This window comes from Lontra canadensis, unplaced genomic scaffold, assembly GCF_010015895.1.
Source record: "Lontra canadensis isolate GAN:19392208 unplaced genomic scaffold, GSC_riverotter_1.0 scaffold107, whole genome shotgun sequence".
NCBI classification, from domain to species: Eukaryota; Metazoa; Chordata; class Mammalia; order Carnivora; family Mustelidae; genus Lontra; species Lontra canadensis.
In genome coordinates, this window is record NW_022631101.1 from 4,345,708 (window position 1) to 4,370,102 (window position 24,395).

Sequence of the window (24,395 nt, forward strand, 5' to 3'; positions counted from 1 at the left end):
GACTCTGACAGCGTGGGGCTCTCAACTTTGTCATAAACTCGCTGGGTGGCTCCCACCACAAAATAACAAACAGGGAGCAACAGAGAAGGATCAAAAGGAAAAGAAACAAAGAAAAAAAGTTTTCAAGAGCGAGGCAGAGACAATACTAAGAGGCTGGGCGCAGGGCCTGGGGTGTGCCCTGCCGCTGGGGGGCGGGGTTGAATATTCCCGAAGTCAGGGAGCAGTCTCCGGACAGGATGTGAGAGAGGAACTGGGGTCTCCAGTCACGGGAGCCAGCTCGGGCTGCAGGCTGGAAGGGAACTTCACTGCTGTGAGCAGAGCTGGGGCCCAGGCCGAGGGAGGACGGGCAGCGGTCGGGACTCACGGATCTGAGGGAGGAGTGGTTTGGGGTCCTGCGCTCCGGGTCTGAGGGAGGAGGGGGCCAGGGGCTGGAGTGGGCGGTGGGAGGGGGCCTGGACACCTCGGTCTGAGAGAGGAGAGGACTGGGGACTTGGACTTCCGGGTCTGGGGAAGCAGTGGCTGGGGGGCCTGGACTCCTGGGTCTGGGGAAGGAGAGGCTGGGGGTCTGGACCCCCGGATCCGAGGGAAGAGAGGCTGGGGGGCCTGGACTCCCAGGTCTGAGGGAGGAGGGGCTGGAGGCCCTGGACTCCTTGGCCTGAAGGAGGAGGGGGCTGAGGGCTATGGACTCCTGGGTCTGGGGAACGAGGGGTTGGGGGGCCCAGACCCCTGGGTCTCAGAAAGGAGGGTGCAGGGGGTGGGGACTCCTGGGTCTGGGGAAGGAGGTGGCCGGGAGTCTGAACTCCTGGGTCTGAGGGAAGAGGGGCTGGAGGCCCTGGACTCCTTGGCCTGATGGAGGAGGGGGCTGGGGGTTTGGACTCCTGGGTCTGGGGTAGGAGGGGCCCTGGGACAGGGGCTCTCGGGTCTGAGGGAAGAGTGGCGCGGGAGTGGAGGCACCCTGGACCCCCTGGGTCTGAAGGAGGAGGGGGCTGGGGACTCGGACTCCGGGGTCTGGGGAAGGAGAGGCTGGAAGCCCGGACCCCTGGGTCTCAGAAAGGAGGGATCTGGGGGTGAGGACTCCTGGCTCTAAGGGAGGAGGCGGCTGGAGGCCCTGGACCCCTGGGTCTGAGGGAGGAGGGGCCGGGGCCCGGACCCCTGGGTCTCAGAAAGGAAGGAGCTGGGGGGCCTGAACTCCCAGGTCTGAGGGAGGAGGGGCCGAGGGCTCGCGCTCTCCGTCTGAGGAGGAGGAGCTGGGGCTCGGATTCCAGGGTCTGAGGGAGGAGGAAGAGGCGGGGCCGAGCGCTGAGACAGAACTCTCAGCCTATCCAAGCTCTGTAATTAATTAACCCAAAAAGATCAAATGAAGGGGTGAAAGTTCGCCGGGGTGGAGGGCAGGGTGGCCAGCCGCGGTCGCGGAGCCCCGGGGCCCCCAGGCGCGGGTGCGCGTGCTGGCCGAGCCCCTCGGGAGCTGGGGGAGGAGGGGGCGGGGCGGGGGTCGGAGCAGTCACGCGCCCCCTCCCGCCCCAGGTCTCCCGCTCAGGATGGGGGTCCCCCGGCCTCGGCCCTGGGGGCTCGGTTTCCTGCTGTTCCTGCTGCCGACGGTGCGCGCAGGTGAGGGGCGGCGGCTGCGGGGTAGGAGGGAGGCGCCGGCGGCCGGGAAGGGACTAGGGAAGCGAAGCGAAATCTGAGGTTTCACTCGGACTGGCCCGACCTTCACCGAGAGTCACTTTATCGCTGTTCTTCCTCCGTGGCTGCGTCTGCGGGCCACCGGTCGCTTCTCTCTGAGTCTGTCACCCCCTTTCTCTGGGTCTGTTCCCGTCCTTTTTGCGTCGTCCGCTTCCACTCTGTCGCCTCCGCCCCAAGTCTGTCCTCCACCTCGTGGATCTGTCCTTCTCTGGGAGTCTGTCCCCCACCAAGCCTGTCCCCTCTCTCTGAATGTGGCCCCAGCCCCTCTCTCTGGGTCTGTCCCTCCCCAGTCTGTCCCTTTCCTCTCTGCGTCTGTCCCATGAACCCGTCGCCCCCAGGCTGTCTCCCACTGTCTGGTCTGTCCTTCCTCTTTGGGGTTGAGTCTTTTCTCTTTCAGAGTATCCGTCCTGTCCCCAGTCTAGGTCCTCCCCACACCTGCTCTCTTGGCCTCTGTCTCCCTCCCGCAGAGAGCCATCTCTCGCTCCTGTACCACCTCACTGCCGTGTCCTCTCCTGCCCCTGGGGCCCCTGCCTTCTGGGTATCCGGCTGGCTGGGTCCCCAGCAGTACCTGAGCTACAATAACCTGCGGGCCGAGGCCGAGCCATGTGGGGCTTGGGTCTGGGAAAACCAGGTCTCCTGGTATTGGGAGAAAGAGACGACCGACCTGCGGAGCAAGCAGGAGCTGTTTCTTGAAGGTCTCAAAGCCTTGGAGGAAGGAGGTAAGAACCAGACCCCCGGGGTCTGAGCGTGGAGGGGCCGGGCCCCCTGCTCTTGGGTCCTGCTTACCTGTATGTGGGCACCCCAGGACCCTACACCCTGCAGGGCCTGCTGGGCTGTGAGTTGGGCCCCGACAACGCCTCGGTGCCCGTGGCCAAGTTTGCTCTGAACGGTGAGGATTTCATGACTTTCGACCCTAAGCTGGGCACCTGGGATGGGGACTGGCCCGAGACTGAGACCATCCAGAAGACGTGGATGCAGCACGCGGGGGCGGTCAGCAAGGAGAAGACCTTCCTGCTCAACTCCTGCCCCCAGCGGCTGCTGGGCCATCTGGAGAGGGGCCGTGGGAACCTGGAGTGGAAGGGTGAGCAACCTCCAGAGGGATCCCTGGTCCCCATGGAGCTCTCCGCCCCCGCACCCCCATCCTCGGCCTCCTCTTCTTCCCCCAGCCTCTTCCCTGGCCTCCTGGCCTCCACTCTCCCCACTGCAGCCCTCCCCGACATGTCCCAGAGGGTCTTTCCACACCCAGATCTGTCCTCGCTGCTCTCCCACACACAGCCCTCCCCTGGAGCTCAGAGACTTCTGGACAGAGCCGAGGTCCTCAGCCTGGCCTGGAGGCCTCAAGGGGCAGTGGCCTCTGTCCCTCCCCTCAGCCTGCACCTGCTTGGCTCAGGCAGACACGCTCACCCAGAGTTTCTCGAGCCTACATCAGCCTTCCCCTTTCTCCACCTCTGCCCTTCTCTATCCGCTCCTCTGGTGTCACAGCCGGGGAGGTTTTCCTGTGGCCCGTGAGGCTTTCTGCTTGCCTCTTTTGGACCCCCATGATGCCTTGCCTGACCCCCCCCGTTAAACACAGAAACAGCCCAGCTGTACTTCCACGCATGGCTGGGGGATTCTCAGGGCCTCTTTTGTCCTCAGTGTCCCCATCTTGCAATCCCAACTTCCATCCTGGCCCTCAGGACAGACCATGCTCTGCCTAGCATCCAGAGGAATGTTTTGAAACATAAATGAGCTCCTAGCCTACCACTACTTAAAACTGTCTATTAGCTTTTCTCTAGTCTCACGCTACAATGCTGCCTCTACTCTGTGGCCCACCCATCCCTGCCAGTGGCTGGGCCTGGCTGCTTTCCATCACTATAATTCCACAACACCCCAGCCATGCTGGCTTTCTCTTTTCCCTTTCTCCAACTGTCAGGTTCTTGCCCTCCTCAGGCCCTTTGCACCTGCTGTCCTGTCTGCTTACAGTTCTCTTCCTTGGGGTCCTGCCATGACTGGGTCCTCTCTGATCACCCTGGTTAAAGTGTTTCCCCATACCACCCCCATTACTGTCTCCCATGCCACTGTTTGTTTGTTTGTTTGTTTGTTTTTTTAAGATTTATTTATTTATTTGACAGAGATTACAAGTAGGCAGAGAGTCAGGCAGAGAGAGAGAGGGGGAAGCAGGTTCCCTGCTGAGCAGAGAGCCCGATGTGGGGCTCCATACCAGGACCCTGGGATCATGACCTGAGCCGAAGGCAGAGGCTTTAACCCACTGAACCACCCAGGCACCCCCTCCCATGCCACTGTTTTGTCCATTCATTCACTACAGTGTCTCTGTTTTTTCTTTTTCATTGAGGTATAACTCACCTACCTAAAGTACATTGATTGTGTTTAATGGATGCCTGTGTACCAAGATCTAGAACATTTTCGGCACCTTACAAGACTTCCTTGTGTCCCCTCCCATTCCATACCTCCCAAGGGCAACAGCTGACCCAATTTTTATCAACATGGCGTTGACTGATTTTGAACTTCAGATGACCTTAAGCGTGAGCCCGTTTGTGTATGGTGGTGTAGGCCCCAGATTAGCTATAGCAGGTAGAGCTAAACATTTTGCTCAAAGGGGTTGAGCCCGTTTCAGAGTCCCACCAGCTGTGTTTGAGAACTCCAGTTGCTCCACAGGTTTGCCAGACTTTGATATCGTCTGTCTTGAGTTTGAAGCATTCCGGTTGGTATGTGGTGGTGTCTTACTGTGAAGCATTTTACATTTCTCTGATGATAAATGAGCACCATGTACATGATTTGGAAAAATCGGACAAAATCAGAACAGTGAGGGGGCGCCTGGGTGGCTCAGTTGGTGAAGCCTCTGGCTCTCGGTTTCAGCTCGGGTTGTGATCTGGGGGTCGTGGGATCGAGCCCCGCACTGGGCTCTGTGCTCAGTAGAGAGTCTGCTTGGGATTCTCTCTCTCCCTCCCTCTCCTCCTTCCCTCTTCAAATAAATAAATCTTTTATTTTATTTTTATTTTATTATTTTTTTAAAAGATTTTATTTATTTATTTCACAGAGAGAGATCACAAGTAGGCAGAGAGGCAGGCAGAGAGAGATAGAGGAGGAAGCAGGTTCTCTGCTGAGCAGAGAGCCCGACGCGGGACTCGATTCCAGGACCCTGAGATCATGACCTGAGCCGAAGGCAGAGGCTTTAACCCACTGAGCCACCCAGGCGCCCTAAATAAATCTTTTAAAAAATTCAGGTCAACAAGTTGATGACTAGTGATGGGGAACTTCTTCATGTTATTGACAGTGGAGTGTCCACTCTTTTGGAGTGGCTGTGTGCGAGTTTTTGCCCATTGTTAAATTGGAATTTTTATGTCTTTTTCTTATTAGAGTTCCTGATATATTCTGGATATGAATCTTTTGGCTAGGTCAGATGGTTCTATTAGAAATAGCTTCTCCTGGTGTGCAGCTTATCTTTTCACCCTCTTGATGAAACATTTTTTTTAAAATATTTTATTTATTGATTTGACAGACAGAGATCACAAGTAGGCAGAGAGGTAGGCAGAGAGAGAGAGTTGAGGAGGAGCAGACTCCCCACGGAGCAGAGAGCCCAATGTGGGGCTCGATCCCAGGACCCTGGGATCATGACCTGAGCTGAAGGCAGAGGCTTTAACCCACTGAGCCACCCAGGTGCCCTTGATGAAACATTTTAATGAACAAAAGTTCTTAATTTTAATGAAGAGCAACCCATCCATCTTTTCTCTGTAGCTTTTGTGTGTGTTCTCTTTAGGAAATCTTTCCTCTCCCAAAGCTATGAAGGTTCTAGGTCTTCTAGAAGCTTGGTTGATAAGTAACTTTTACATGTAACAGTGATCCATCTTGAGGTAATTGCATGTGAGGGTGTGAAGTAAGGGTTCAAGGTTCATTTGTCCCTCGAGGATCTCCAGTTGACCCAGCATCATTTGTTGTAAGACCACCTTCCTGTCTCCTCCACGGAATTACAGGGAAGCCTTTTTCCTAAATTAAGTGTAGATGTGCTACTTGTTTTTGTTTGTTTATTTGTTTGTTTTAAGAATTCACCAATGACGTCACCTGGGCCTAGACTTTTATTGTTGGAAAGTTTTTAAGTTATGGGTTAAAATTATTCAATCATTATAGGACTACTCAAGTTTTTTTATTTCTTCTTGTGTCAGTTTTGGAAGGTTGCATTTCCTAGGCATTTGTCCAGTTCATTTCAATTTCAAATGCACTGGTATGACGGTTTTCATGTCTGCTTACTACCCTTTAACCACCGTAGGATCTGTCTTATTTTCTCTCATCACAACACTTTCACGGTCTGTTTCCTTTTCATTTATTTGGACACAAATATTTATCTCTCTTCCCTCATTAGAACATGAGCTCCACGAAGACAGGACTTTTGCTTAAAAAGATTTTATTTATTTTTTTGAGACAGACACAGAGAGAGAAAGAGAGAGAGCACTAATGGGGGAGAGAGAGAGGGAGAAGCAGATTGCCTGCCAAACAGGGAGCTGGACACAGGACTCAATCCCAGGACCCTGGGATCATGACCTGAGCTGAAGGCAGATGCTAAACTTTGTCTGTCTTTACTGCTGTGTCCTGGGTGCCTAGAAGAGTGTCTGGCACATGGTTGATATTCAGTGTGTGTCTGTTGTAGGAAGGAATGGATGGATGAGCAGTGGATATCCTCACTGTGGATAGGTGGGGGTCCCCATCCCCTCAGGAATGTCCCTTTACCTTTGCCACTCTATCCTCCAGGCTCAGCACAGTGTAGGAGACAGGGCAGGGCCTGCTGGCTACAGTGGAAGGAATGGAGGCTTCTGTACATCCTTCCCCGGCCCTCACCAGGTCTGGCCCTAGGGGTTCATGGGCTTGGGGCTTAGGTCTATCTGCCTGTTTGTCTGCAGAGCCTCCCTCCATGCGCCTGAAGGCCCGACCTGGGAGCCCTGGCTTTTCTGTGCTCACCTGCAGTGCCTTCTCCTTCTATCCCCCGGAGCTACAACTGCGGTTCCTCCGGAACGGGCTGGCTGCGGGCTCCGGAGAAGGTGACTTTGGCCCCAATGGCGACGGCTCCTTCCATGCCTGGTCTTCATTGACGGTCAAAAGCGGCGACGAGCACCACTACTGCTGTGTGGTGCAGCATGCTGGGCTGCCGCAGCCCCTCACAGTGGAGCTGGGTAAGGTCCTGCGGAGGCCTGATACTCTCTGTCTCTGGCTGCCTTGCAACCGCCTTCCGCCCCACTGCTGCGGTCTGCCTTCCCCGCTGCGGCTGCTAGTCTGACCATTTGTTGTCTGCTGCTGCCTGTTGTCCCTCAGCCACGGCCAGTCCTCTGTGAATCTGACGGGCTCCTGCTCTGTGACCGCCCTTCCTCTCTCCGAGTCAGACTACCATGCACCCTGCTGCTATGGGTCCCTTGGCCAGTGGGACTGGGACCCATTTTGACTCTTCTATGCAAAGCGGGGGCGTTCTGCACAGACCTAGAACATCAGCTGACCGGCGTTCCCTCTGTCCACACCCACTCCCCAAAAACCTGATGCTGTGATCTGTGTGGTTGGGAGGGACTGAGAATCCCCAGGCTCTGGCCCTGGCTCCGATGGGCCGGAGGGTTCCCTCTGCATCTCACATCATTCTCTGGCTGCAGAATCACCAGCCAGATCCTCGGTGCCCGTGATCGGAATCGTCGTTGGCTTCTTACTGCTCACGGCAGTGGCCGCAGGAGGAGCTCTGCTGTGGAGGAGGATGAGAAAGGGGCTTCCAGGTGTGGAGCCGGAAGAGGGAAAGAACTCAGAGAGGGACAGACCTGGAGTGGGGCCAAGGGGGGGCCATGGATCTAGACAGAAAGGAACAGAGACACGGGAGGTGGTGGGATGGGAGGGAGGAAACAGAGGCTCTGAGCGGGGACAGAAACCTGTGGAGTAGGACAGAGACTGGGAAAGACAGACAGACACACACGTGGGGGAGGGGCAGTCAGGAACCCCGGGGATTTCAAAGATTCTCATGACCTCCCCCAACCACTTCCTCTTCCCTCAGCCCCTTGGATGTCTCTCCGTGGGGAAGAGGATGTTGGGGCCCTCCTGCCCGATCCCGGCGTGCCCAAGGATGCCGACTCGTAGCACGTAAATTCATTCTCAGTTGCTGATATCACCCTCCATCCTGGCTACCACCAGCTAATGTAGTCAGGCCCCCTTCATGCTGTGAGACCTCCTGGAATCCTGGTATTTCTGAGCCTCCAGAAAGAGTCCTGGGCCCAATGATCTTCTGGATTTCTCCTCTTGTGTGATCTGCCTCAGTTTCCCCTCCTGATGATCATGGCTCTTTTCCACCTCCACCTATAAACACGAGTTTGGGCCCGAATCATTGTGTTCTTATCATTTCGACTTTCGAGGGGCGCGGGGGGGGGGGGGGGGGGGGGGTCGTTAGGAGAACATGTGTGTGTGTCGTAGGAGGGGTAGGGATAAAGAACATAAGCCCTGGGCTTCAGATCTCTCCGGAGGCAGTTGCCAGTTGTGGAATATGCCAATTTTATATACCAAGTCACGTCTTTTTCACTCGTAAGTTTCACCAATATTTACCAAATGCCGACACTGTGCCACACATTTTGAGGAATTCTTGGCTGGAGTCGGACCTGTCACCTTGGGTGGAGTGGAAGAGAAGCATTGTTCCCTCTTTGAGGGAAGGGGATGCCTCCTCTGGGCCCTTGGTTCCCTTCTTTCTTAAACCGTGCTGACAAAGGGAAAGATAAAGATACACCTCCCGGGGCGCCTGGCCTCAGTCGGAAGAGGATGCGACTCTTGATCTTGGGGTGGTGAGCTCCAGCTTCGCCCTCAGTGTAGAGAGTACTTAAATAAATAAATAAAACAAAACAAAACAACCCCAAACTCCAAAAAACCCCAAACCACCACCCAAGAGGCTTGGGGAAATAGTACCGCTGGACGTGGTCGGTGGTCTGGCAGGCCGCTGCGATGCCTGCCGGGAGTTGTAGTTCTGGGCATCCGCGTCCCTCCCGGGCCGCCCACCCGCCTGCCCTGGGAAGCCGGGCGGAACCTCTGGGGCCGCGCTCTTCTCTGTGGACGTGGCGTCGGGGCCCGCGGTCTTCGCGGAGCTCACCGGCCCTGCCCCTTGGGGGTCCCCTTCTGAGAGCTCATTGGTCGGAGGGCGGGGTTTCTGCGCTTCTGGAGGCGGGGCCTGGCTGGAGAGCCGCTAAATTGGGCATCTTTTCAGAGAAAGCAGAGCCCACTGTGTAGAGCGAAGTGAAGCTGGCTAAACTGGTAAAGGGAGGTGAGGGCGGGTGGCTTGCCCAGGGAGGACGGTCCGGGTTCTTTCGAGCCGGGAAAGTGGGTCCGGGTTGCAAATAACGCCTGGGGGCCTGCATGATTGCTCTCTGGACACCACCCCGCCCCGCAGTGTGCGTGGGAAGTGCGCCACGTCTCGCGCTTGAAACCCCCCAGCAGCGGCTCTGGGACCCGTCTGGGACTCCCTCAGAAGATTCAGTCACTACCTCTGCTTTTACCTCTGAGAACCCCGCCCCCCTTTTTCCCACCCCCGGCCCTTCTTGAGCCCTAAACTTTGTGGCCAGCTACCATCTCTCTGTCTTGTCTTCTGTCTCTCCGTCCCCACCCCCATTCTCCTGTCCTGTCTCTATTTTTCCTATGACCCCTGACTTTTAGCCTCCACTGCTCCCTAGGGACTGATGATGTGGCGACCATCACTTCTGCTGTTGCTGCTGCTGCTGCTGAGGCACGGGGCCCAGGGCAAGCCATCCCCTGATGCAGGCCCTCATGGCCAGGGGAGGGTACACCAGGCGGCCCCCCTGAGCGAGGCCCCTCATGATGACGCCCACGGGAATTTCCAGTACGACCATGAGGCTTTCCTGGGACGAGAAGTGGCCAAGGAATTCGACCAGCTCAGCCCAGAGGAAAGCCGAGCGCGTCTGGGGTAGGAGAGAGACGGAGGAGAGGATTCAGGGTTGTAATTTTTAACAGGGAAGTGAAGGGAGGCTTCAGTGAGAAGGTAATATTTGAGCCGTGTGGATATATGGGGGAATAGCACTCCAAGCAGAGGTAACTGTAAGTGCAAAGGCCCTGAGGCAGGAACGGGCCTGATATTTGCAGAACAGTGAGGCCCATGTGGCTGGAACCCAGTGATCGAAGAGGAGAATGTGGAAAGTGATGGCAGAGAAGGGGAAAAGAGGTCAGGGCCTTCAGGCCACAGTGAAGATTTCAGCATTTCTCTGAGGGAGATGAGAGCCATGGGAGGACTCTAAGCAGAGGGAGGGTGTGAGCTGACTTAGGTTTCAACAGAATCCTTCTGGTTACCTTTTGGGGAACAGACTAGGTAAGGAAGCGTCTGCAGCGGTGCAGTTGGAAGACAGGAGGGGATGATGACTAGATCAGGATGGAGAGAGTGGTGCTGACTGCTGGCTGGGAGACTGCGCGGATGGGACTGGGTGAAGGAGGGAAGAAGAAAGGCAGCATAATAGGCTTCACATTTGGCGTAGCATCCCTGCAATGCCTGGCGCTGTTCTAAGTGCTTTACAAGGGTTAACTTCTTTAATCCCCACAACCAGACTTAAGGGTAGGTTCTATCATTTATTTATCCGCCATTTTACAGAGGGGGTAAACTGAGGCACAGAGAGGTTTCAGTGGCTTGCCCACGGTCACACAGCCAGCAAGAGGAGGCGATAGGATTTGAACCTAAAATATCTAGCCGTGGAGCCCACGGTCTTAACAACAGCTTGAACCTCAGGGTAGCGTGGGAATCCCGGGACTCCAGCTCCAGACTGATCAGAGCAGACACAGCCTGTCGCGCGGGGGTTGCAGGGGCCGGTGATCTGGGCACAGCCGTGTCGGATTCGACCCTGGGAACTGGGTTGCGGGGTTTAAGAACGGTGACCAAGAGGAGCGCTCCTTGTGGGCTCTGTGAGCGGTTGGGTAAAGACCCAAACCGGTGGCGGGAGTGGCCGGGGGACGGGGGAGGAGGCCTGGGAGCAGATCCGAACGGCCCGAGAGAAGGTGCGCGAGGAACGGCCTTCAGGGGCTTCATAGACCGCACGGTGCCCATGATCCGGCCGAAGCAGGAGGAAGGAACTGATGGTGGCGGGTGATGGTCCTCGGGCGAAGCCTGAGACGGTCTGGAGGAAGTAGGGGGTAGGGGCGGGACGCAGCACCGGGTCGGACCGGAGGGAGAGGGGCCTGAAATAGGCCAGAGCAGCCAGGCGGGCGGGGCAGCGGGGGGGTTGGAAGGGATGCCCTGAAGACCCGCCGCGCCTGAAAGGGCGAGGGGTCGGGTGTGTGCGTGGCCGTGGCCATCAAGAGTTCAGAGAGAGTCTTGGCCTAGGGGACTGGCGGGCGAGGGGTGCGATGTGACACCTCCTCCTTGCCCCCACCCCAACTCGGACAAATGAGAGAGGGGAGCAAGTGAGGGCCCAGGGGCGGAGTCGGGGTGACGGATGTGGCCCAGGATTGCTTTAGGTCTTTCCCCCAACCAGGGCGTGTGGAGGACCGCAGCGCCCGCCGTAGACCCGCAGCGCCTGGATTGAGGGGGCGGAGCTCTGTCCTGGGCATGGCCCGGGATTGGCCGGTGTCTCCCCTCGGTGCGCGGGCGGCTCTGGTACCGTTTTATCAACCCTATATGGGGGGATTGTGTTTCAGGTGGGGCGTGGCTCCGTGTGAGGGGCGGAGCCTGGGCGAAGGCGGGTCTCCTGGTGGGCGGAGTCTGCGACTGACTTGTGCCCCGCCCCGACTCGCAGGCGCATCGTGGACCGCATGGACCGTGCAGGGGACGGGGACGGCTGGGTGTCGCTGGCCGAGCTCCGTGCTTGGATCGCGCACACGCAGCAGCGGCACATACGGGACTCGGTGACCGCGGCCTGGAACACGTACGACACGGACCGCGACGGGCGCGTGGGTTGGGAGGAGCTGCGCAACGCCACCTACGGCCACTATGCGCCGGGTACGCGGCGAGATCCCGACTCTTGCGCCCCCGAAAACACACATACTGTGACCTTGACCTTTTTGACAGCCTCATTCTGAGAACCTTTAGCCTACGAAACAGAATCCCTAACCTTTGCTTCTAACCCTTGATCAAGTTCTACCAACTTCCAGTACTTCATCACCAGAAACTCCCAATCCCTGATCTCTGGCTTCTCACTCGTGATGGCATCCACGACCTCTGTTATCGTGACTGGGGGATCCTTGCCCAGGGACATCTACCTCCCATGCCCTGTCATCCTGACCGTTGATCTCTGACAGAACCCCAAATCCTGGGGCTCCTGGGTGGCTCAGTAGGTTAAGCATCTGCCTTCGGCTCAGGTCGTGATCTTGGGGTCCTGGGATCGAGTCCTGCATCACGCTCATTGCTCAACAGGGAGGCTGTTTCTCCTTTTTCATCTGCTGCTCCTCCTGCTTATGCTTTCTTGCTCTCTATCAAATGAATAATATCTTAAAAAAAAAAAAAACAAAACTCAAATCCATTTACCCCATGCCCCGACTGTGTTCCTTCTTGTCTGTCCCCATGCCCCAGCCCAGCGACCCCCACTGCTCTTGTTTTCTTCCTTATGGGCCCTCCCTCCACACTACTCCTCCAGTCTGTCCCTATATCACAGAGGGGTCTTCCCACCCATGGAGTTGATCCTAATTCTCCCCTGCTCGCAGCCCTTCATGGCTCTCCCCGGGTCTCCAGAAGAGACACCCAGCTCCTCAGCCCAGCCTGGCCCACCCCTCTGGCTTTGTTTTTCTGCATTATCTGGCCAGCCAAGTGGACCTTCTGTAGTTTCCCTGAACTCAGGAGCTCTTCAAACCTCTACATTCCGCTCATACCCTTTCCTTTCTTGAAAACGCCCTTCTCCTATTCTCTGTCCTATAACCCGAGTCTGTATACCTTAAAGCACCAGAGGGTGACCTTGGGGCCCAAAGGGCCAGTGTCAACTCAGAGCTCCTTTCCTGGCTGCATGACTTCGGGCTGGTTATTTCCTCTCTGTGGGAATCCATTTTCTCCTTCATAAAGTGAGAATAGATGAAAAGACTCTCTTGACTTGCTTTTTGTGAGAATTAAATGCAATTTTGTAGGGAAAGAGCTTTGCATATAATAAGCTTTAATGACAACGTTGCTAATATAAGTAAACAATGAATATACATTAATTATTACAAGTTCTGTGGGGGCCTTCCTGCTCTGATTCTACTGAGCTGAGTCCTTTGTCTTGTCCCTCAACCTGCCTGGCGTTCCTTCCAGTAAAACACAGCTGAAAGAGATTGTCCCCTTCCCCAGGTGAGGAATTTCATGACGTGGAGGACGCCGAGACCTACAAGAAAATGCTGGCTCGGGACGAGCGGCGTTTCCGGGTGGCGGACCAGGACGGGGACTCGATGGCCACGCGGGAGGAGCTGACAGCCTTCTTGCACCCCGAGGAGTTCCCTCACATGCGAGACATCGTGATTGCTGTGAGTTGGGGCCCGAGGAGGCTGCTCGCCACTTCCCACCCACCTCCTGGGACCCGGGCTTCTGAGGTCAGGCCCAGCCCACCAGTGTTTACCTGGTTTTCCAGCACCTTCCCCAGGGAACCTAGCCTGCAAACAGATCCGTGGAGGGCAGCCTCTCCCCTGTCCGTCGCCTGACCTCCTCGTGTCTGGTCTGTCCTGGGTCTGCCTTCCCCTTCCTGTCCTCACATTTGGAGTCCAGGCCCCTGGCCTGAAAATACATTCCCCAGAAGTGCCTCAGGGAGCACCAATCCTGGCCAAACCCCTGAAAAACCCAAAACCCCAACCCCGCACATGCAGTGTCTACTCTGAGGCCATTTCTGCTAACCCCTTTTGTCTTCTTATTCCTTTATAATTTTTGTGCCAACCCCAATTCCTTCTCCATTTTATGGTGGCAGGTTTTGTTTTTGTTTTTTTTAGGCAGAAAGGGGGGAGGGGCAGAGAAAGAGGGAGAGAGAATCTTAAGCAGGCTCCATGCCCAATGTGGACCCTGACTTGGGGCTCGATCTCATGACTCGGAGATCATAACCTGAGCCAAAATCAAGAGCTGGACACTTAGCTAACTGAGCCACCCAGCTTCCCCAGTAGTGGAAGGATTTTTTTCTCCTTCATTTTTTCCCCCAACAGACCTTAAGTTTTATTTTTATTTTATTTTTAAAAGTTTTATTTTATTTTATATTTATTTAAAAATTTTATTTACTTATTTGAGAGAGAGAGAGTGAGAGAGTACACACAGAGGGAGAGAGAGAAGCAGGCACCCTGCTGAGCCAGGGGAGCCTGACTCGGGACTTGATCCCAGGATGCTGGGATCATGACCTGAGCTGAAGGCAGACTCTTTTTTTTTTTTTTTTTTTAAAGGGGGTCCCATGCTCCACCAACTGAGCTGGCCAGGTGTACTTTTTTTTTTTTTTAAGATTTTATTTATTTATTTGACAGACAGAGATTACAAGTAGGCAGAGAAGCAGGCAGAGAGAGAGGAGGAGGAGTGCCTGGGTGGCTCAGAGGGTTAAGCCCCTGCCTTCGGCTCAGGTCATGATCTCAGGGTCTTGGGATCAAGCCCCACATCGGGCTCTCTGTTCAGCAGGGAGCCTGCTTCCTCCTCTCTCTCTTTCTCTCTCTTTTTTTTTTTTAAGATTTTATTTATTTATTTGACAGAGATCACAAGTAGACAGAGAGGCAGGCAGAGAGAGAGGAGGAAGCAGGCTCCCTGCTGAGCAGAGAGCCCGATGTGGGGCTTGATCCCAGGACTCTGGGGTCATGACCTGAGCCGAAGGCAGAGGCTTTAAACCACTGAGCCACCCAGGCACCCCAGATTTTATTTTTAAATAATCTCCAGATCTGATCTGGAGCTCAAATCCACAACCCCAAGATCAAGAGTCACATTTTCCACCAACTGAGCCAGCCACATGCCCCAGACCTTAATTTTTAGAGCAGGTTTAGGTTCGGGGCCATATTGAGCAAGGGGTCCACAGATTTCCCACACTGCCCCTGCCCCCACATGCACACACTCCCCCCATCAACATCGTGCACCAAAGTGGGACACTCGATACAGTGGACAGACCAAAACCCACACGTCACCACCCAAAGTCCATAGTTCACATGAGGGTTCACTCTTCGTGGAAGGATTTACACCCAATTCTACCATGCCTAAATTTTCACTGACTGTTATTATTATTATTTTAAATTTTATTTATTTACTTGACAGAGAGCAAGAGAGCGCTTAAGCAGGGGGAACATCGGGCAGAGGGAGAGGGAGAAGCAGGCTTCCCACTGAGCAGGGAGCCCGAAGCACGACTCGATCCATGACCTGAGCTGAAGACAGACATAACTAACTGAGCCACCCAGGCATCCCCACAAATTATTATTTTAAAAATTATTTTTAAAATGTAGTTTTGGGGTACCTGGGTGGCTCAACTGGTGAAGCATCTGCCTTTGGCTCTGATCATGACCCCGGGGTCCTGGGATCGAGCCCCCTGTCAGGCTCCCTGCTCAGCAGAGAGTCTGCTTCTCCCTCTCCCTCTGTTCTCTCTCTCTCAAATAAATAAATAAAATCTTTAAAAAAATAAAAAATGAAAAAATAATGTAGTTGAATGTCTAAAATAGCTAACATACTAATGTGTTTAAATGCCCAAAGGACCCCAGAAAACTGGATAACCCTCTACCTTTCCCATCTCCTCGACACTATCCCCCAACCCTTCTCTTGTGGCTCCATTTCCACAGCTGGTGTGAGGGTCTGTGGCAAGCCTGTTAGGATCAAGGGCTCTGGGGCCAGGAGGCCTGGGTTCAAGTCCCAGCCCTGCAGCTTCCTGGCTGTGTGACCTTGGGCAAGTTACTTAACCTCTCTGGACTTGTTCTTCATCTATAAAATTGTGGTACTGATAACTATTCCTACATCAGGGCTGGTTGTAGGGACTAGATGAGTTAATACATGTAAACCTACAAAATTGGTGATAAATGCTCCTTACGTCACATTGCATACATGTGTCAGTATAGCTACAGGAGAAAACTTCTAGCAGTAGAATCCCTGCTCCCACTGGGATGTGTGTTTGCAGTTGCTTCCGATATTTCTCAGGCATTTTACTGACCCAATGTGTGCACCGTTGAGGTGGGCCTTCCGGCCCATTCCAGAGGTGACTACAATCCGGAGAGGAGAGAGGTCATTAACCCAGCCTTCTCAAACCCACTAGACTCCCCACCCTCCAAGACCCAAAGTCCTTTTTTTATAGCAGATAATGTTGAAATACCTTTTACGCCCTTGAGGTTTTTTTCTTTTAAGATTTTGTTTTTTAAGTAATCTCTACCTCCAACGTGGAACTTGAACTTACAACCTCAAGACCAAGAGCCACGTGCTCTACTGACTGAGTCAGCCAGAGGCCCCCTGAGTTGAGATTATTTAACAGACCCTGACAGCGTGTGCTGTGTACCAGGAGCACCGTGGTAACACCTTGACCTAAGTATTAGCCTGAGTGAATCCTCATGGCAACCATATGGGGGTGGGCTAACATCTTCATTTTATTTATTATTTTTTTAAGATCTCATTTATTAGAGAGAGAGCACACGTGTGGGTGCATGAGTGGGGGAGGGGCAGAGGGAGAGGAAGAAGCAGAATCCCTGCTGAGCAGGGAGCCCGATGTGGGGCTCGATCCCAGGACCCCAGGGTCATGACCTGAGCCAAAGGCAGACGCCCAACCAACTGAGCCGCCCAGGCACCCTACCATCTTCATTTTATAGATGAGGACGCCTAGGCACAGAGAGATGGGGAGATTTGCCTGAGATCACCCAGACCAGAAGTGCCCCAGCTCGGATTTGAACCCTGGCAGTTGAATCCATGATCCACACCAACAGTCAACAAACTGTCTAACCCGCAGCAGAATCCAGCCCACAACTTGTTTTTGCAAATAAAGTTTTATTGGAACATAGCCACGATCCTAGGCTTCCATGTGCCACAACCAGAGAGCTGTGTCATTTCAATGGAGACCATACAGCACACAAACCCAGAACTATTTCCTCTCTGGCCCTTTTTGGGAAAAGTTTGCTGAGCCCTTGTCTAAACTCTGCTGTCCTCTTTTACATTCATTTATATCGAGTGTCACTTAGAGGGCCCTCTGGCTTTCTCATTCAAACCATGTGACTCCTGATCTCAGAGGCACAAGTTCGAGAGGCACACCGGGCGTGGAGCCTACTTTAAAAATAATAAATAAATAAATAAGTCACTTAAAAGAAATAACAAGAATTTCAATATGTAAGTGCTACAGAGTTACCACCTTTACCAAATAACAAAGGGCATTCAATTATACTTGAATTTGTAACAAGTAATATAAACCATTTTTTTAGTATAAGTATGTCCCACACAACATTTGGGATATACTTATGTTTTAAAAAAATACCTGAAATTCAAATGTAACTGTGTCCAGCAGTATAAGTATGTTCTGGATATTGTGTGGGTCATCCTTATTCTAAAGAATTATTGGGGTGCCTGGGTGGCTCAGTGGGTTGAGCCTCTGCCTTCAGCTCAGGTCATAATCCTGGGGTCCTGGGATCAAGCCCCGCATCGGGCTCTTTGCTCCAGGGGGGATCCTGCTTACCCCCTCCCTGCCTGCCTCTCTGCCTACTTGTGATCTCTGTCAAATAAATAAATAAAATCTTTTTTTAAAATAATTATTAGCTGTTCATCTGAAAGTTGGACATAAGTGAGCATCCTGCATTTTTTTCTGGCAACCCTAAAATGTTGAGCTTTCTTTGTGAGGAAGGCGTAGTGGCGTGTCAGACCCTACCCCATCCTACAGTGAGTTTGAATATAAAAGTGGGAAACAGGGGTGCCTGGGTGGATCAGTCAGTTAAGCGTCTGACTCTTGATTGTGGCTCAGGTCAAGGTCTCAGGGTTGTGAGATCAAGCCCTCCCTCAGGCTCCCTGCTCAGTGGGGAGTCTGTCTCCCCTCTCCCTTTGTCCTTTACTCCCTCTCCCAAATAATAAACAAACACATCTTAAAAAGTGGGGAACAGAAGCTGTTTGCTCAAAAAGTGGAGAGAAAACTGAGAGCAGAGGTACTGAGCCTGGGTCACAGTGGGCCACCAAGTGTGTCTCGCTCTGACATAAAATAGAGGTGGGGTCTGGGCTCTGCTAAACAAGAAGGGACTCCTGCCCTTGGAGAGCGTTTGCTGTTGGGTGTGGGAAAAGCGTGAGGCAGGACAGGTCTTCTTTGGTGGAAGCAAGGATATCTGTGTTCTCTGACCCCCATCCACTAAAGGCAGATAGAACCCACATCATTATACGCCCCAGAAAGCCATGCAACCTCTACCCCTACCCAGGACAGGTAGACCCCAATGAGACTGCTCTGACGCCTGCCCATACAGCCGAGCCCGAGCCAGATTCCCTAAGAAAACTTCACATCCCAGCCCCAGGGGCCCAGCCCTTCTAGGAGCCAGCCCCAATGCCTCTCTTTCCCCCAGGAAACCCTGGAGGATCTGGATAAGAACAAGGATGGCTACGTCCAAGTGGATGAGTATATTGGTGAGTGGAAGCCAATCCCTCCCTAAGGACGCCTGTCCTCCCCCAGGCAGCCCAGAGTATACCACCCATAGGAGAGCAGCGGCCCTCTGAAGTGGGGGCAGGGACGCTGCCTGAGTTCCAGTAGCCACCAAACATTAATTGAGCACCTACTGTGTGCTGGGCCCTAAAAGTACTTATCGATCACCCACTGTGTGTGGGGCCCAGCTAACATTGATTGAATACTTATATTTGTCAGGCCCAGCAAATCTTTACCAAGCACCTACTCTGTGCCAGGCCCAGGAAACATTTATCCAGGACCTTCTGTGAGCCAGACCAAAAAAGCATCCATTAAGCGCCAACTGTGTGCCGGAATCAGGAAACATGTATTGAGCTCCTACTGCATGGTTGTGATTGAGGACACAGCAGAGAATGTCACAGACCGGCTTCCTTCCTGGGAGAGTCTGGATTATCTGCAGAATTAGGCCTCAGAGGCTACATTGGTTGGGGTTGGGGAGATTGTCTTGAGTCTGCATTTGCACAGCAAAGACTGTGTCTCCTGTTACTCAGGACTGGGGGGCCCCTCGTGACACCCCCAGACTTCCCCTGGGCCCTGCCTCTACCCCTGCCCTCCGGGGGGCAAAGAATTTGGTTGAGGGGAAAGCTGTTAAACATGGATATTTGTACGAGCTGGAAAACACTTTTCTATGGCCTGTTTTTATGGAACAAACCCTCAGGCAGAACATTTTTATTTAAGCATAATTTATCTTCCTTACATCTGTGAGAAAGATAGAAGTCTTTTTTTTTTGGTCAGAAAAAATTCAGGGATCATCACTGAGTCACACACCTTGTTGCCACAGGCAAGGCTCTGTCCTAAGTGGCTAGCACTTGAAAATTGGCTTCATCCCCTTGGCAACCGACAAGAGGGGTGTTATCGCCCCTTTTCACAGATGAGGAAGCTGAGGCCTGAGGGGTAGATACTTGGCTGAGGTGGAGCAGGATGGCAGTCCCGGCAGGCCGAGCCCGAGGTCCCACCCCTGCCCCCTGGGCCTCTCCTTTCCCTGTGGGGGTCTGGAGAGACAGATGTGGGCCGCACCCCAGGACTCCCCAGAGTAATGTAATTTCGCAACTGTTGGGTGATAGAGGGAAGAATATGAGCCAGGAGGATGGAGGGGGCGTCCTGGGCTCTGACCCCAGCTGGGAGGGCAGGTGTGTGGCGTGTCCGGGAAGGTGGGAGAGGTGGGGGTGCACCGTGCTCAAGGGTGTAGGTTCTAGAACAAGTGTGCAGTGTCTCCCACCTGCCACCTCCCAGCCATGGGACCGGAAACGAGTTTCTCAACCTGTACTTACCTGTACATACCTGTAGAGGCCGCAGTAGAGGGGGCATCCGGGTGGCTCAGTAGGTTAAGCGTGTGCCTTTGACTCAGGTCATGATCCCACTGTCCTGGGATCGAGCCCTGCATCAGGCTCCCTGCTTGGTGGGGAGTCTGCTGCTCCCCCTGCTTGTGCTCTTTCTCTCTCTCTGACAAGTAAATTAATAAAAATTTTAAAAACGGTGGGAGTAGAGTACCCAGCTCCTACAATGACATCTGGTCAACTCAGAAGCCCCTGGGGGATGAATGCTAAGTGGAAGGCGGGAGAGCGGTACAATGGGATGTTATTCAGCCCTAAAAGGGGAGGAAGTACTCATCTGCTACAGTGTGGGTAAGTCTAGTCACCTAGGTCTCACACCCCAAACCTATGACACCCCAAACTAATGTAACATTGTGTGTCAGCTACACTTGAATACAAAATAAAAACACTGTGCCAAGTGAAAGAAGCCAGACACAGAGGGCCACACTGTGGAATTAGATTATTCATGGCCTGGGGCTGGGGTGGGGGTGGCGGTGTAGGGGGTTCACTTCTTAATGGGAAAGAGGTCTCCTTTTGGGAGGATGAAAATGTTCTGGATGGATGTGCTCTCTCTCTCTCTCTGTCAAATAAATAAGTCTTTTTTTTTTTTAAATAAAGATTTTATTTATTTGAGAGAGAGCACAAGCAGGGGGAAGAGCAGAGGGAGAGGGACAGGGAGAGAGAGAGAAGCAGGCTCCTGTAGAACAGGGAGCCGGATGTGGGGCTTGATCCCAGGACTCTGGGATCATGACCTGAGCAGAAGGCAGCCGCCTTTTTTTTTTTTTTTTTAAAGATTTTATTTATTTATTTGACAGGGAGAGAGAGCACAGGTAGGCAGAGAGGCAGGCAGAGGGAGAGGGAGAAGCAGGTTCTCCGCAGAGCAGGGAGCCCAATGCAGAACTCGATCCCAGGACCCTGAGATCATGACCCCAGCCGAAGGCAGCCGCTTAAATGACTGAGCCACCCAGGTGTCCCAAGGGAGCTTCTTAAAGCGGGGTGAGCCATTGGAAAGGTGGCTTTTTAGTATCTCCTCACCAGGCCTACGCCCCTGTCCCAGGCAAACAGATTGACAGCCGGTCAAGGAAATGATCAACGCGTCCAGTCCCTTTCCCCCTACCCCTGCTGGTCCCGCGTCGCTGTTAGCCCCATTACAGCAGAGGAGGAGCCCGAGGCCGGAGAGCAGGGGCACTGGGCTGCCGGGGGTGCCCGCGGTCGGGAGGCGGCAGGGCAGGGACCGAGCCCCGGGGTGCCCGCTGGCCCCGAACCCGGCCTGACATCGCCCCTGTCGCCCGGCGCAGCGGATCTGTACTCGGCCGAGCCCGGGGAGGAGGAGCCGGCCTGGGTGCAGACGGAGCGGGAGCAGTTCCGGGACTTCCGCGATCTGAACAAGGACGGGCGGCTGGACGGCAGCGAGGTGGGCCACTGGGTGCTGCCCCCCGCCCAGGACCAGCCGTTGGTGGAGGCCAACCACCTGCTGCACGAGAGCGACACGGACAAGGTGCGCGTAGGGTGCTGTTGTGCAGATGTGGCCAGACTGGGGGGGAGCTGCCCCGGGGTCCTGCTGGGCCAGGGATGAATGAGGAAATGGCGGGGGGGAGGGGGGAAGGGGTGGTGGAAAAGGAGAGACAGAGACCCCCCCACACCCCCCGCGGATGGGGGGCAGACTAAGTTCAGAGAGGAGTCTCCCAGGCAGGGCCCCTCGTCACCCCTGCTGCCCTCTGACCCTCCCTCCAGGATGGGCGTTTGAGCAAGGCTGAGATCCTCAGTAACTGGAACATGTTTGTGGGCAGCCAGGCCACCAACTACGGCGAGGACCTGACACGCCACCACGATGAGCTGTGAGCCCACCCCCCCCATGTGTGCGCTACAGCCTTGTAGCCCCAGGGGATGACCTGAGGAGGGGCCCCCTTGACCAGGCCGCCCCTCCCCATCTGGACCTGCGGGGTGTGGATGCCCCACCCACGTCCCTCTGCCACTGAGCTCTCAGGGACTGACAAGGTGAACTTCTCCAAGACATTGCAGCCCCTCCCAGCCCTTCCCACCCTGCCCCCAGGGGTCTCGTAGACCCTAAGGGCAAGTGAACAATCCATTTTTCACTGGCAGAATCACCCAGCCCAGACCGGGGAGGGGCTCCCAAACCAAGCTCAGCCTCCAGGAGCCTCCACCCACCACCCCAGTGCCCGATCCCAGCCTCACACCACACAGCAGAGAAATCCCCCCCACCCCCACCCCTGCCCTTGACTCGCCTGAGGGCACTGGCCCGAGGGCACTGGCCCCAGAATGCCTCCTCTCTGCCACGGAGGCAATAAACTCCAGTGCTGGGGTCTTGTCTGTGTGTCTCTTAGAGGGGGACAGGGGCCTCAGGGAGGAATCGGGGGCTGTGGCTGGGCGTTGTGGGGACTGTGGTGCTGAAGGAGAGGTCGGGCATTTGGAAAGGGGACTCGGGGTGTTAGCAGGCTTTGAGGGCACTCCTGGAGACGGAAAGTAAAACTAGCAGGCTGGACCCAGCCATGAGCAAGCCAGACAGAAGGTTCTAGATGGTGCAGGAAGGCAATGCTCTGTTGAGTGCCCCGGAGGGGCTGTGCTGGTGAACAGAGGTTTCGGAAGCCCTGGGGACATCTGGAGGGAGAGCCGGCAGGGCAGAGGGAACAGAAGGGGCCCTGAAGCCAGAGTGTGTCGTGTGTGTGTGTGTGTGTGTGTGTGTGTGTATCAGCCAGCAGGCCAGTATGGCTGGAATGGAGTCAGCAAGTGGGACGAGTGGGGAGGTGACTGGGAGCGGGTCATACAAGGTCTTGGGGACAGGTCCTCAGGTCCCTTTGTGGTGGGACAAGATCGCGAAAGGCAGAGACCCAGAGAGACATGGACAGAGTTTACTCTCAGGGACATGGGAGTTCCTGGAGGGTCTTGGGGAGAGGAGTAGATGTGAGCCATAAGGCGTCTTGGGTTATAACATAGTCTCCTTGCTGCTGAGTTGGGGTGGGGACAGAAGGATGGATTTTATTCCTCCTGCAGCCCCATGAGACCCACTTGTCAAATTCTCCTCTAGAGGGGTGTCCGATGGCTCAGTTGGTTTCATGTCTGACTCTTGATTTTGCTCAGGTCATGATCTCAGGGTTGTGAGATGGAGCCCAGAGTCAGGCTCCACGCTCAGTGGGGAGTCAGCTTGAGATTCTCTCCCTCCCCTTGCCCCTCCCCCACTTGCATGTGCTTGCGTGTTCTCTCTTGCTCTCTCTTTTTCTCAAATAAGGGGCATCTGGATGGCTCAGTGGGTTAAGAGTATGATTCTTGATTTTGGCTCAGGTCATGATTTGGGGGTCATGAGCTGGAACCCCAGGTCCGGCTGTGTGCTAGGCATGGAGCCTGCTTGAGATTCTTTCCCTCTCCCTCTCCCCTGCCCTCCTCTCTCCCTCTCTCTTGGCGGGGGAGATGTATCAGTGTTGGCTTACCAGTTATAACAAAGTACCACACTAAAGCACTATGCTAATAAGAGGAGAAACTGGGGTGGGGTGTAAGGGGTACACCCAGGAACTCTCTGCTCTTTTCTCTCATTTTCTGTAAACCCCAAACTGCTCTTAAAAATAAAGCCTATTTGGGTCCCTGAGTGGCTCAGTTGGTTAAGCGTCTGCCTTCGGCTCAGGTCATGGTCCCGGGGTCCTGGGATCGAGTCCCACATCGGGCTCCCTGCTCTGTGGGAAGCCTGCTTCTCCCTCTTCCTGCTACTCCCTCTGCTTGTGCTCTCTCCCTGTCAAATAAATAAATAAAATATTAAAAAAAAATAAAGCCTATTTGGGATGGCTGAGTGGCTCAGTCGGATAAGGATCTGCCTCCGGCTCAGGTCATGATCCCAGAGTCCTGGGATTGACTCCCATATCGGCTCCCTGCTCAGTGAGGAGTCTGCTTCTACCCCTGCCTGCCACTCCCTCTGCTTGTGCTCTCTCTCTGACAAATAAATTAAAATTTTAAAAAATAAAGCCTATTGGTTAAAAAAAATCATAAGTAACTAAAATATAAAAGAAAATATAAGTCAAATAATAAATCTCCCTTATTTGATGTTTTTTGTTTTCCTTCTTGGGGAAAGAGATGGGAACAAGCCAGGATGAGACTGTAAACTGTATAGACCAATGTGGGGAGAATTGGCATCTTAACAGTATTATATTTTCCAATCCATGAACATAGTATATTTTTCTGGAGATACAAATGTTGGCATTCTCTCAGCAGTGTTTTGTAGTTGTCAGAGTAAAGGTGTTAAATCTTTTATTAAATTTATTCCTAAGTATTTTCTGGGTTTTAGGGTATGGCAAATGAAGTTACTTTTAAATTTCATGTTCTGATTTCTTGCCTCTACAATATACAATACCATTATTTTTGTATAAAAACTTTGTAACCTGGGGCGCCTGGGTGGCTCAGTGGGTTGAGCCTCTGCCTTCAGCTCGGATCATGATGTCAGGGTCATGGGATCGAGCCCCGCATCCGGCTCTCTGCTCAGCAGGGAGCCTGCTTCCTCCATTCTCTCTCTCTGCCTGCCTCTCTGCCTACTTGTGATCTCTGTCTAATAAATAAATAAAATCTTAAAAAAAAAAACTTTGTAACCTGTGAACTTGCCAAAATCATTCATTCATTCAAAAATTCATAACTTGCCATTATTCATTCTAGAATTTCTATTCTATTTTTAAAAAGATTTTATTTATTTATTTATTTATTTATTTATTTATTTATTTGACAGAGAGGGAGAGCACAAGCAGGGGGAGCAGCAGAGGGAGAGGGAGAAGCAAGTTCCCTGCTTGGGGCTCAATTCTAGAACCCTGGGATCATGACCTGAGCTGAAGGTAGATGCTGAACCAACTGAGCCAGCCAGGTGCCCTTATTCTGTTCT

The 24,395-nt window shown here is 53.8% G+C and overlaps 2 protein-coding genes across 5 annotated transcripts; both read left to right on the forward strand.

Moving 5' to 3' along the window:
* Nucleotides 1-208: 208 nt before the first annotated feature.
* Nucleotides 209-8,023, forward strand: FCGRT (Fc fragment of IgG receptor and transporter). 3 transcript variants are annotated; one of them, XM_032838943.1, is made up of 7 exons: nt 209-310; nt 1,525-1,608; nt 2,151-2,402; nt 2,489-2,764; nt 6,576-6,845; nt 7,311-7,427; nt 7,700-8,023. In XM_032838943.1, the coding sequence occupies exons 2-7, from the start codon at nt 1,539-1,541 to the stop codon at nt 7,780-7,782; spliced, it is 1,068 nt and encodes a 355-aa protein (XP_032694834.1). In that variant the 5' UTR covers nt 209-310; nt 1,525-1,538; the 3' UTR covers nt 7,783-8,023. The 3 variants fall into 3 exon arrangements, with proteins under 3 accessions (XP_032694834.1, XP_032694836.1, XP_032694835.1); XM_032838945.1 differs by having other exon boundaries at nt 271-352; XM_032838944.1 differs by lacking the exon at nt 209-310 and adding an exon at nt 1,363-1,436.
* An 826-nt stretch (nt 8,024-8,849) lies between these two features.
* RCN3 (reticulocalbin 3) lies at nt 8,850-21,467 on the forward strand. 2 transcript variants are annotated; one of them, XM_032838947.1, is made up of 7 exons: nt 8,850-8,937; nt 9,354-9,604; nt 11,418-11,620; nt 12,935-13,107; nt 18,094-18,154; nt 20,821-21,020; nt 21,257-21,467. In XM_032838947.1, exons 2-7 carry the CDS (start codon nt 9,360-9,362, stop codon nt 21,362-21,364), a joined length of 990 nt encoding a protein of 329 aa, XP_032694838.1. In that variant the 5' UTR covers nt 8,850-8,937; nt 9,354-9,359; the 3' UTR covers nt 21,365-21,467. The 2 variants fall into 2 exon arrangements, with proteins under 2 accessions (XP_032694838.1, XP_032694837.1); XM_032838946.1 differs by having other exon boundaries at nt 8,871-8,947.
* Nucleotides 21,468-24,395: the final 2,928 nt, after the last annotated feature.

Excerpts from the sequence above, each read along its gene's own strand:
- RCN3 (XM_032838947.1), top strand. The coding sequence starts at position 9,360 with ATGATGTGGCGACCATCACTTCTGCTGTTGCTGCTGCTGCTGCTGAGG. Across the intron at positions 18,155-20,820 it reads CCAAGTGGATGAGTATATTG|CGGATCTGTACTCGGCCGAG; the intron begins GTGAGTGGAAGC and ends CGCCCGGCGCAG. Across the intron at positions 21,021-21,256 it reads ACGAGAGCGACACGGACAAG|GATGGGCGTTTGAGCAAGGC; the intron begins GTGCGCGTAGGG and ends CCCTCCCTCCAG.
- FCGRT (XM_032838943.1), top strand. The coding sequence starts at position 1,539 with ATGGGGGTCCCCCGGCCTCGGCCCTGGGGGCTCGGTTTCCTGCTGTTC. Across the intron at positions 1,609-2,150 it reads GCTGCCGACGGTGCGCGCAG|AGAGCCATCTCTCGCTCCTG; the intron begins GTGAGGGGCGGC and ends TCCCTCCCGCAG. Across the intron at positions 2,765-6,575 it reads TGGGAACCTGGAGTGGAAGG|AGCCTCCCTCCATGCGCCTG; the intron begins GTGAGCAACCTC and ends GTTTGTCTGCAG.